The 13,263-nt window shown below is 40.7% G+C and overlaps 1 protein-coding gene across 2 annotated transcripts in view; it reads left to right on the top strand.

Moving 5' to 3' along the window:
• Positions 1-13,263, top strand: part of LAMA3 (laminin subunit alpha 3) — a 263,197-nt gene that overhangs the window by 143,854 nt on the left and 106,080 nt on the right. For both annotated transcript variants that reach the window (XM_044243267.1, XM_044243268.1), the window contains 6 exons: positions 4,552-4,712; positions 8,062-8,170; positions 9,865-9,962; positions 10,892-11,033; positions 12,737-12,863; positions 12,952-13,091. In XM_044243267.1, coding sequence (XP_044099202.1) covers positions 4,552-4,712; positions 8,062-8,170; positions 9,865-9,962; positions 10,892-11,033; positions 12,737-12,863; positions 12,952-13,091 — 777 coding nt within the window. The remainder of the gene's footprint in view (positions 1-4,551; positions 4,713-8,061; positions 8,171-9,864; positions 9,963-10,891; positions 11,034-12,736; positions 12,864-12,951; positions 13,092-13,263) is intronic.

Raw genomic sequence — 13,263 nt, 5'->3', positions numbered from 1 at the left:
GATTCAGACACTGAGTCAGTGGGTGGCTTAAATCCGTTCTTGGTCATGAGGCTCCATCTTTGATATTTGATCCCTGAATTCAACAGCTTCTTATAATGCTGAGATCTAAGTGGCAGATTGTCAGCAACTTTTTCAGCTTTTCATGATTTGAGGGAACCCTTACCTGTGCCTTCAGAAAATGAGCCTGAATCTAACCACTGTCTCATGAGGCATTTTTGTTTTCTTTACTCTGCATGAGCTGAACTGCTGACCAAAACAACATACTTCCAGACCTGGAGGACAACAGGCTCTGGGCTTCAGCCCTAGTGCATTCTGAGTTTTTCTTTTACTTATATTCCATCACTTTTAATTTCAAACATATCTTTTTGTTTTCCTTTCAAAACATTTTGTCCATAGTTGCTGTCTCTTGGAGCAGAAGGGGTGCAGAAAATGTGAATTCATTATGCCATCTGAACTGGAAGTCGCTGTCACCTTTTAAAGATGCTAAATTCTATCTTCCTTTTTATTAAAACCCGCCTTTCTCTTCCCACAGCCCCTCAGCCATAATGCTTCCCTCCTTCACAACCAAACTTCTCCAGCAAGTTAGACAATTCTACACTGTTTCTAATTCTTTCACTTCCATTCATACCTCAACCCACACCAGTCTGGTTGGCTTCCTTCCTTCCTTCCTTCCTTCCTTCCTTCCTTCCTTCCTATATTTTCTTTCTTTCCCAGGGTTTCCAATTATGTTCTTTTTACTAAGTCCAACAGATAGTTTTCATTCCTCGCCTATTCACTTATTTAACTTCTCAAAAGCTTTCAGTACTTGTTGAATACCCCTCACATCTTAAAATACTCTCACACCTTGTTTTTCATAATTTAGGAGTGGTCTGGATCTCTTCCTACCTCTCTGGCTGCTTCCTCAGAATATCATTTACAGACTCAACCTCTCTTTAGCCATTGGATATTAGAATTTGTTTAGGCTCAATCTTGGCCTTTGTCTTTTTACTTTATATTCTCTCCCTAAGCAGCCTCCTCCATGCCTGTTGTGATAGATACCAACTCTACGCAGAAAACTACCTAATTGGTATGTCTAGTCATACTTGTGCTTTTAGGTGCAGAAGAGCATAGCCAACTTCCTTCCTGAGGTTACCTCTTAGGTGTCTCAGAGGGATCTCAAATTACATTTTAATGTCCCTACCTAAGTAAATGGTACCACCATCCATCTAATTGTATAAATCAGAATCCTTAGGGTCAACCATGACTTCCTCTGCTCTCCCCCTCACCAAAGACAACCCATCTCTGAGTGTCCATCCCAACCTTTTCTTAAGTGTTTCTACTCCTCTCCATGTATCCTTCTTGCCCAGTATATGATATCTTTCATAAGGATCTCGGCAGTAACCAAATTAGCTCACTCACATCAACTCTTGCTGTTGCATCTCCCAATATTGACTCCATACAATTGTCCTCATACTCATGTTGATAGAAATAGCCAGTCATCCCTGACCCTCTCACCCCATCCTTATCCATACACAACTGGGAAATTTCAATAACATCCCATTGATTTTAGGATAGAGACAAAACATTTTAACAATCTCTAAGGCTACCCCTCTTACCTCCCAGTTTTATCATAGCTCTTCTTATTCTCTGCTCCCGGTCACGGTGGCCTGCCTGCAGTCTCTTGGACTGCATATCTGCTACCCTACAGCAGGTATGTGACAGGGTAGCCTCCTACTGCAGCTTGTTCCCTCTGCCTGAATGCTCCTCCCTCCCTTTGGGCCCTGTTCCTCATCCTCCAGCACTCCGCTAAGTTGTTTCTTCAGGAAGTCTCCCTCCTTCCCTAGTCTTCCTGGCCTTCTCAGGCAGCCCCCTGTCCACCTTGTCAGAACATTTGTCATACATGTAATTTCATACTGTGTTGATCTAATAATCTAAGTATTTGACTGAAGTCTGTCTGAGGATAGAGACCAAGTCTGTCTTGTTTCCCATCATATAAGCCCATCAGGGGAGCTGACATACAATAGGTGTTTAATAAGAGGTTGACCAAATCATTTTGAAGACTCATTTTGACATCAGATGTGTTAATCATCCCTTTTAGCTTTGTGTAAGCATCAGATTTGATATGCCCACCTTTTATGTCTTTATCTTGAAACACTCATAACTAGGTAAGGGCAGTTCTATGCCATAAAACCAAAAGGAACCTTCCGGCTCGGCACTGAACTTCCCTTTTACTAGGAATATAGAAATAACTGATAACAAACAGCAACTAGTAAAATTTCCATTTGCCATCATTTGTCTTTTATCTGAGTTTCTCAAAGCCTACTTTTACCAACAGATGTATTCAAAAGCCTTCCTACAAGTCTTCCAAAAAGTCAATCTATAGGACTTAGAGTGGAAAGAAAAATAGAAATTTATAATAGAGTGCTGTGATAAAACTGGAAGCCAATAATAACTTCTGGGAGAAAAGTGAATATATCATTGGCCTGTGTGTGCTTTATGGTGGGTGAAAACAGACAAGCTCTTGTCTGGAGATGCCCAGGGGAGAAACGCTGGTAATAACCTCTGAACATGGACCCATATTTCACTCTGCAACAGAGTGGAAAAGTGGTGTGGATAATCCACTTTTTTTTTCCCCCTGAGGGAAGTCTTTCTATTATATAAGTGATAGAAAAATCACTGTGGAAAATATTAGTTGTGTGGTTCAGGGCTGTGCAGAGAGAACAGTAAATGTGAATTTCCTGAAGGCAAGGGGCAGGAGGATTTTAATTAAGTGTGGTAAAGCCTGGCTAGTCCTGAGCTTACAGACTGAAGAGAGTTAAACTGTATAGAATGTAGTTTTTTTTTTTTTTTTAAGATTTTATTCATTTATTTGACAGAGATCACAAGTAGCAGAGAGGCAGGCAGAGAGAGAGGGGAAAGCAGGCTCCCTGCTGAGCAGAGAGCCCGATGCGGGGCTCGATCCCAGGACCCTGGGATCATGACCTGAGCCGAAGGCAGAGGCCTTAACCCACTGAGCCACCCAGGCGCCCCTAGAATGTAGTTTTAATATTGGCTCAGACATTCAATATGCACCTATTCTTTGACTCAGCAATTTTACTCCTAGGAATCTTACAGAAATACTAGCCTAAGGATATGCATATATATATATTTTTCCCCCATGTAACATATAAAGCTATATGATGATATATACATAGATACATCTATATAAATTATATAATTTATAATAAACATACATACACATATAAATTATATATTGCATATAAATAAATTATATAATTTATAATATGTATTTATTATAATATATAAATTACATAATTTATGTATAATATAATAGATTATAGTAATATCTCATAAACTTATATAATTTATATATTTTATTTATGATTTATTAAATTTATATTATATAAATTATATAATTTATAATAATATATATTACATATCTCTCTAATATATACATTAGAGGCAACCTAAGTGTCCATCAATTGGGGATTAGTTAAATAAATCACTTTATGATCATACTATATGGAATGGTAGGAAGCCATTAAGAAAATGAAGTTTATCTGCATGTACCTGCTATAAACAGAGAAAATACTATTGAGTAAAAAAAGCAAGTCATGGCAAAAGGCAATAATTACAATTATAATCATCAGTGTTTATTTAGTATTTGTGACATGCTACATACATTTCTGAGAGTTCTTCCCATATTACTTCATTTAATCCTCATGATAATCTTAAAAGGTGGATACTATTGTTATCTTCATTTGTACACTGGAGAATACTGAGGCATATAGACATTAAGTAACTTGTTCACAGTCACGCAGCTGGAGGCAGTATGATTCCAGACTCCAAGCTCCTAACAAGGCATGGGCATTTTTTTTTGTTTTTGGGTGAAAGGCCAGATAGTAAATATTTTTAGCTTTGAGAGTCATATGGACTCTGTCAGAGCTACTTGGCTCTGCTGTGATGTACAAAAGCATCCATGATTGCCTATTATAAGCAGTATTTCTTTTAAAAAAAGAAAAGTACATGCATGTGCATTTACAGACATGGACAATGGTTTGGAAGTACGAAAACCAAACTGTAATTAGCTATCGTCCCAGAAGCGGGGTGCATGTATCACTTCTCATTATCTGCAACCACAAAGTTTTAAGTTCATTTTTTAAATTGAAGAACAGCAAAAGAGCCTCAAGGCAGACTTCCATTCCTTTTAACATCTGCTGGAGATACCTTTTTACCTCAAGTTTTAGGGTGTCTTTTGCTTTAAGAAACAAGGCAAATATATAGGTGAAAGAGTAGAAGCCCCTATAAGTAGGGTTGCCAGATTTAGAAAATAAAGATACAAATGCCCCATTCAATTTAACGTGCAAACAATAGTTACGTGTATTGTGTATCTGCATTTCAAATTTAGTGGCACATCCTGTATTTTATCTGGCATTCCTACCTAGCAGACCACGTTTCTTACTGTGATGACCTATGACACTACTTCCAGGTGTCTGCTCAGCCCTGGTTTCACTGTTGCTATGTAAACGCGTCCAGTGCATTTCACATCCACGTGCTCGGGCTCTCTGACAGGTGGAGCTGCACCTGCGGCTTCGGGTACCGCAGGTCGGCAACTACGTGGTCGTGCTCCAGTATTCCACGGAAGTAGACCAGTTGTCCGTTGTTGATGTGCACATGGAGAGCCCGGGGTCTGTCCTGGCAGGTCAGGTGAACATCTACAGCTGCAAGTACAGGTAACCAATCCTGTCCTGGGGGATTCCTTTGTCCTGGAGTGATCGGGAGGTCAGCCTTGGGAACTCTGGTTTTTATCTGGATTGGGAAGTTGTTTCCTTTTTGAGGCCGATCTTGAAGCCAAGCAGGAGACTATGCTCTCAGGTTTCACCCCCAGTGTGGTATTGGGTTGCTTCTCTGTGGACAGCTTGAAAACGTTGCATCTTCTTGAAAAGCTGTGTGTTCCGCTCGCTACTTTGGCTCAGATTCCCATGAAGCCACCACAGTCCTGGGCAGTGCAGGGAGCTCAGTGCTCTTGCCTCAAATGCTGGGTAGAGCACATGGGGGCACAGGAAAGAGGAAAGACTCTATCACAACTGCCTTCACAACACACCCTGCAGAAACTGGGAATAATTAATGTTTGATGATCATCAGGTGAAAAATAATTAACCAAAGATTTAAAAATTCACCCTGATTTAGTTACTCTCTTCCAAGAACTTTGACAAAGATTTATTAAAAATTGTTTTCTTTGCATACTATTTCAAGATCCATGCAAATGTCCATAATATGCTTTATTTTAAAAAAAATATTTTATTTATTTATTTGACAGAGATCACAAGTAGGCAGAGAGAGAGGAGGAAGCAGACTCCCCATGGAGCAGAGAGCCCCATGTGGGACTCGACCCTGGGATCATGACCTGAGCCAAAGACAGAGGCTTTAACCCACTGAGCCACCCAGGTGCCCCCATAATATGCTTTAATTAAAGAATCTGTGCAAGGGGTGCTTTCAACATGAAATTAATTTTATAATAAATAGCTCCAGGAGTCAATCTCTTCAGACAGCAAGTAGGGAACTACAGTGAACCCACCCAGTTCTTGGCCAAGGCCTTACACATTTTGTTTCCATGACTTGCCTATGGCTTTTCGTCAAACTCCGAATGACCTGATGTAGTTGGACATTTTCCCCTGTTTTGCAAATCAAAGAAGTTATGAAAAGAGTTACTTTTAGAAGCTCAGAATGGAAACTTTTATGAGACTTAATGAAATGGTTATTGAATTAACATCATGCTCTTAGAGACCCTAAAAAGGAAACTGTGAGGGCTTCTTTTAAGAATCTTTAAAAAAAAAATATCTAGTCAGCTCTTCTCTGTGTGTGTGTGTATGTACACACACACACACACACACACACACACACACATATATTTGGATTTTTAATGGTGCAAAAAATTTCCCCAAAATATTCTGTCATTATCTGAAAATGTTAGTTTCGTCTGTGGATGACATCAGCAACCACTGGAATGTACACTCCCAGGCAAGTGGGTCACCTCACCGTCCGAGTCCTGGAGATTTTTGGCCACAGGGCTGGGGCAGGGCTTCTCCAGTTTCTGTGCACCCTCTGGTTCAGCCCTCTGACTCCTTCCACCTTCCAAATTATGTCGCTTGATCTATTCTCCACAGGATACAAGGTGGTGATGGCTAAGGGCCCAGGAGGAAACACTCAATGTCCCTGGTGGCTCTCTGACCCATCCCAGAAGAGGCTGAGAATATCTAGACCAAGCAGAGGAGTGGTTTCAAAGCTAAAGAAAGAAAGGGCACTGTTCCAGGATTCTATAAGCCATAAGCCCGGTTTTATGACGTCTGTCCAAATGGCATTTGGGGCAAACAACTGTGCAGTATTCTGGAGATCACTTTGACTCTGGACATGACAGCACCAAGTTCTTCTTTATCAGGGACATTAGAATACCAAGACAGGGTTGTATTAGACTAGGACTCCCTTTTATTGTATTTAACTATTTCCAGGAATGTCCATGATATGGTTTCACTAGTCTAAAATATTTCCTCCATCTCTACTTTGGCTGTCATGTGGACAAGTGAACATGAACAGGCTGTAAGTACTGTGGTCCAAAAATGTGGTGCAATTGGAAAATATTTGACCCATCAAAGCCTATTTCAAATGACAGCCCCTTTCAACATTGCAGCTTCTCCTGCTGAGGGTTGAATCTTTCCCAGCATTTTTCGAGTGAGTTCTAATGGAGTTATATTAAAAAATATCCCAACAGAAGAGTAGTGGTGCTAATTAAAGTACCTCTTTCAAAACAGTGTTGTGATAAATCTGATCGCCCTTCTGGGAGAGAAGTTCACTCGGATTAATTCAATCCAGTTATTATCATTAGTCTTTTCTTAGTAAGAATTTTAAAAGGATATGGATAAAACTAAATCCAAGTCAATCACCTAATATATTTAACTCCCAGGATTGTGCTTGAACCAAAAGGAATGCATTTTAATTTCATGCAGACACACACACACACACACACACACACACACACACACAAGTGCTCAAAAGGAAAAAGAAAACAGCTGTTCTTTGAGTTTCTAACTATGGCTCTTTATAATACTATCTCATTTTAATCCTTACCCAAAAGACATTGCATAAATTATTTCAAATATTTCCCAGAGATGGTCATTTCTTTTAGTTTGCCTCCAAACTAGTTTCCAAATTGCATTTACAGACAGAAAAGTGGCTATAGAATATGAAGTCAGAAACATTCCTCCAAAAATACTTCTTCAGTGGGTTTTACCATGAGAGTCTATTCTTTGGTTTCAAACCGTGAACTTTTAAATGTTCCTGAACTCCGTATTTCACCTGATGGGATAGAAGGAAGGAGTGCAGCTGGTACAACGAGGAAGGAAGCATGAGAGGAGCAGACTGAGCTTCCAATGGCAAATTCTGGTTAGCCATGACTGGAGTAAGGCCAGCCCCAACGCTGACGGGGTGTGGGATATCGTCAATTGTTGTGAGGCTGATAGACAACTTTAGTCACCAACAGTACTAAGAATATCGATAAGTCTCCATGAAGGCTGTATCTTGGAGATCAGATATTATTTTTTTTTAACTTTATTTATGTATTTGAGAGAGAGAGAGAGTAAGAGAGAGCAAGAGAGGGTAGAAGGTCAGAGGGAACAGCAGACTCCCTGCAGAGCTGGGAGCCCGATGCGGGACTCAGTCCCCAGACTCCAGGGTTATCACCTGAGCTGAAGGCAGTCACTTAACCAACTGAGCCATGCAGGCACCCAAGATCAGACATTATTGACCCTGGGGCTTTTTCTCCCAATGACTAGACCAAGTATTGCATAAAGCTGGGTGGAAAAAGTGAGCAAGGCCTTTAGCCCTGAGATGAGCCACAGTCAGAAGGGTCTTTTTCTTGTATTGATTGTGGACTGCATCTCTCTAGAATGCATTGTGCCAGAAAATTCACTGTCAGTGACCTAGTTATAAACAGGAGAAACAGAAGAGCCATCAGCTACCCCGTAGGGAGGCACAAGGTCAGGGAGACCAGAGGAGTCAGGCTAAGAACACTCTTTCCTCTCACAGTGTCCTCTGCCGGAGTGTCGTGACTGATGGCAGGAGTCGCCTCGCCGTCTATGAGCTGTTGGCAGATGCGGGCATTCGGCTCAGAGCACGCAGGGCCCGATTCCTTCTGGTAACGCTGTCTGTTTTGCCCTTTGAATTTTAGAAGCATTTTGGTGATATCTCTATATTTTAAAACTTAGAGAAATTTTGGTGGGGTTTGTATTCCACCTACAAAGTGAGTATGTTAAGAGTTGCTAGTTTTATGATGTGTTTTATTTGCTTCTAGAACTCTGATTTGCCTCTTCATTTGAGCCTTTTTTTTATAGCACTGGTAAAGTTTGCTTGTCAAGTTTGAACACAGCTCACAAAACTCTATTTCATGAATTTTTATTCATTGTTACTATTATGAATGAAATCTCTTTTGTCATTATAGTTCCTAGTTTGTTTTTATGCTGGTGTATAGAAATGCCATTATTTACTGTTTATTTTCTTGCCCATTTTACTATTTAATCATGTCTATTAGTTTTTTGGCAAATTCCTTCAGAATTTTCAATGTTGCAACTACCTGGTATTTCCTTTCCAGAATATTGTAACTCTATCTCAAAAAACATATTATTCAGATAATTAGATATATACAATTAAGAGTTAAAAATACTAAGTTTAGATACCTTCATGCCTCCCTTTTAATAGCACAACTTAAATATTAAGAATTATGATAAACATGGACAGTGGGACTGGGTTAGGAAAGGATGGCCAGATTTCTAATAAATGCCTCAGAGAATAGAAGATAATCTAAGTATGAAGCAACTTTCTGTCACTGCTGATATTAAGCACAAATCACACTCTGGGAAATGCTAGGCCAGCATGTTCTAATGTGTTTTTAAATATTCATGCTGGACAATATTAAAAACTTTGAGCCTTCTCTTCAGAATTATCTGGAATTGGGTTTTTAGAAGTTATTACATAAATTATATAATAGCTTAAGGCTTTCTTTTTAAAATTGTGACTATCTTTTTAAACATAACAATCTGAGCAAATCTAACCTCTTCATCTTTGGGAATTATAACAGGCTGGGTCTTCATCTTTTAAGCATAAGTTTGCCCTTATTGAAATAGTCTGATGTCATTTGGACATCTAACGAGGATATAAGCTCCATGAGAGCAGGGGTATTCGCCATCCTGGTCTTCTAGGATCCCTTAGTCTCAGTACCTGGCCTATAGTAGGTGTTCAATGAAAAGTTTTGTTGTTACTGAATAGGTTTGTGATCAAGTTGATAATACAGTTTGGATTAAAATAAAATGTATTGATAAGTTGATAACTGAGTCTCTTGTGTGACTCAAAAACTAGTTCTGGAGACACTTCCTTTAATGAAGTTCAAATGTGCACGAGAATCAGGTCATCCTCTATTCAGAAAGATTGTTTATAGCAGGAGTTACAGACAACAGGCTCTGAACAGCAGGCTCCCTAGCTGCCTGCCACATCCGCCTCTCCCTGCCAGTGGGTCTGAAGAACCAGCATCAGCCCAGGGCAGGAGAGGAAAGCAAGCACCTGAAGTCACAGACAAAGAGTTGTTTTTGAACATCATAATTTCATTTATTCATGTGACTATCCCAAGAACATTCAGGCAGCGATCCTGTGTAATGCTAAAAAGGGTTGTTGCACATAAGGATGCCATAGGGAGTGCCATTCTGCAGTTTTTTTCTACTTTAAAATAGCAATTGTAATTTCTTTACTTAACGGCTTTTTAAAGAATATGTTTGACCGTTACCGTTGACTTTGGTGATAACCGTGATGTTACCTTTTTGCACTGTATTTGCTCAACAGCATCAAATTTGTATCATACCCATTGAAGAATTCTCAACTGAATATTTGAGACCTCAAGTCAAATGCATTGCCAGCTACGGGGGTTATGTTAACCAAAGGTAATGGGTGTCCTTTCCTTTCTTCCTTGTTTGTGCTCTGAGTGGTACTACAATGCTTGTAAGGCTGTGACTTTATGCTTAACTTCAGAAGGGATCGTAGGCCAAGGTACTAAAGGCTGATGATGGGTTAAAATAAAAAATGAGCTAAATCACTGCCCCCAGCCGTCTTTCCAGGATTCCATTAATGTCAGGAAGCTGATGCTGTAGCCACTGGGCAGAATGGGTAAGCTTTGCCCTCAAGAGAAGTTCCTGCAGGCTGTTCTGAAACCCCGCAAAGACTTACCTTGTTCCAATCCTTTAATCGCAGTGTCTGAGACTCCTCATTTAAAAAACCATGGAAATAATGACCCACCTCACTGCTGTGTTATGAGGATTAGCTGATGATTGATTATTGGGGTTTCAGGAGGGTTTTTTTGTTGTAGATCCAAAAATAATTTGTAGACACAGTCGTAAAATCTTAGGCATATAGTTAAGGCTATAGAAGCCACCAAGACAGTGACATCTGGCCTAAAAGAAATCTGTGCCTAAGAGAAATGATGTGCACTTGCCTTCTTTGTTTTTATATGATTTTATGGCAACATTTATGTTTAGAAATGAATAATAATGTTTCATGGCATTGACCTCATTTAACATGAATTATAGTTCTTAGAAGGGAAGGTGTCTGTAAGTTTCTGTCTGGTTTCTATCACAATTAAGATTTTCTTTCTGCTTTGGCTCATTGCATTGAGTGGGTTTGCCGAATACACTTGGCAGTTGACTACACTGAGTGTCCTTGTATAAAGATCCCTCCACAGTCCATGGTTCTCCCGAGACTAGGTCCTGTCGATGTTGCACAGTCTTGTGCTTACAGTTGCTATTTTCACCAATGGACAGTTCTTCCATTTTTGGTTGTTTTTTAATATTCTTTTTCTTTTCTTTTTTTTTTTCAGTGCCTCTTGTGTTTCTCTGGTCCCTGAAACTCCTCCAACAGCCTTGATTTTGGATGTCCCGAGGGGTGAGCCTTCCCCTTTCCTGCCCCAGGATCCTCTGTCTTCTGCTGATGTTACTGGAGTCATCTTGAAGGCGCCGCAGGTGGGACTCTGCTCAAGTGTGTTGTTTCTGAATTATGGTTCTCAAAGCGTGGCCCTTACCAGAAGCATCCACATCACCTGGGAACTTGTTAGACATATATGTTTACAAGTCCACCCCAGAACTACTGGATCAAAAACTCTGGAGGCGGGGCCCAGGAGTCTGTGTTTTAATAAACCTCCCAAGGGATTTGGATGTCCCTGAAGTTTGGGGACATCTGCTCTCAACTGTGGAGAATCCCAAATATGAGGCATCTGGCTATTCCTGTCTATGACTGCCCCATCCTGATGTTCTCTTTTCTTTCTGTGTCTCTGTCTACACAGTCATTCAGCAACTTTCCGTGGCCCGTTTTGTGATAGGTCATACTTTCATGGGCTACTGCTGTGTAACATTGTAACAGTGTAACATTGTTGAGATGATCACTTGTCTTCCCAAGGTGGCATGTAAGCACTTGCGAAAGCTGTGCTGGCTAATTGATTTTTGCATCCCCAACTATACCAGCAAAATGCTTTGGAGGCAAGAAATTCTCAATAAACATTTATTAATTAATAATCGATAGCATGAAGATGAAATATAGTAAGGGACTGACTGAATTTCTTTCACTATAAACTATGAAATTGCAGGAATTAGCATTTGTCTTGATGATATGGTGTCCTTTCAGTCCTAGAGGATGGCTCGTGTCCGTTCCCATTGCATCAAGTTAGAAAATTAACAGGATCTGAGAGAGAAAATTTAATAAGAGCCTCTGTGGGGAAGTCCACCCAGATTCATAGGAGGAGATGAACTGAAATCATGACAAAGGAGTTCTAGCTCTGGCTTTGCTCTTAAATTAGAGCATGGCCTTTCTCATATTATTTGCCTTCTTCAAGTCACGGTTCTCGTCAGAAAGATGAGGATAATCTTTTATTGCTGCTGTTTTTCTTTTTCCTTTTCTTTTTCTTTCTTCTTCTTCTTCTTTTTTTTTTTTTTTTGAACATTTGAAAAGACATAGCTCACAGTAAAGTTTCCTAGAGAGAGCAGGGCTCACACTCAAGCTTGAGCAAAAGTGGGGGCACAACTCTGATTTTCACTGTGGTTGGGCAGGGGTGAGGGAAGGTGGAGGAGGGCAAGAGGAGGACCCCCTTCCCAGGGGCTAGAATTAGTGTGGCTTGAACTTCCTCCCTGTGCCAACGGATGGGCTCCTGGGCCTTCTTACTGGCTTGTGCAGGTGTGGGGCAGAAGATTAAAGATGAGCGATGGGGCTTGACACCTGTCAGTCAAACATCCAAAATGGAGTCTGACTCTTTCTCTCTTGGTTATTCCAAGTGATAAATAAGTGCTGGGAACAGTCTGGGAACAGCCTTTTGGCAAACGTTATGCATTTCTGTTGGGCATGTACCTAAGAGTACAATTGCTCAGTGACATGTCTGACTTCGGTAAAAGCCACCAGTTTACCGAAATGACTGTACCAAATTACACTCCCTCCATCCAGCATCATTAACGACTGACCACAGTGTTGGTTCATCTGAGCTGCAGGTCATTTGGTTTGTTTCCAGTATTTCTGATTATAAAAGAGTGTCACTGTAAACATTCAAGGGAAAGTTTTATGTGACCATAGGTGTTCACTTCCCTTGGGGAAATATCTAGAGGGTTTTTGTTTTCAAACTCTAAATGTTCATAGCTCTGCAACTTGAGAAGTTTTCCTTATCCTCTTTTTTTCTACCCAGAACCAAGTGACCCTGCGAGGACTTGTACCACGCCTAGGCCGATATGTCATTGTCATCCACTTTTATCAACCAGCACACCCAGCATTTCCCACACAGGTCTTTGTGGACGGAGGGCGGCCATGGCCCGGTGAGTGTCAGGGAGCAGGGGCCATAGCTGCCAGCGGGCTGGGCCTCCTGGGACCATGACAGTTGCTCCTGTCTGGCTCTGCCTGCAGGTGTCTTCCATGCCTCTTTTTGCCCGCATGTGCTTGGCTGCCGGGACCAAGTCATTGCTGAAGATCAAGTTGAGTTGGACATCTCCAAACCAGAGGTGGCTGTGACCGTGAAGGTTCCAGAAGGAAAGTCCCTAGTATTGGTACGGTCTGCTCCTCCCTCAGCTTGCTCTTCATGTGTTTGCTTTGGTCAGCTGTTCTGGGTGCCTGTTTGGCTCGTGACAATAATTCTTCCAAGGAATTGAAGTCTTATAGAAAAATGTTTAAATTTCATAGCTACCTTTTGCAAAAAAAAAAAAAAAAAAAAAAAGCAGG

The sequence above is a fragment of the Neovison vison genome, chromosome 3, assembly GCF_020171115.1.
Source record: "Neovison vison isolate M4711 chromosome 3, ASM_NN_V1, whole genome shotgun sequence".
Classification (NCBI taxonomy): domain Eukaryota; kingdom Metazoa; phylum Chordata; class Mammalia; order Carnivora; family Mustelidae; genus Neogale; species Neogale vison.
Note: the sequence above shows the minus strand (reverse complement) of the source record. Positions and strands in the feature narration are given on the sequence as shown.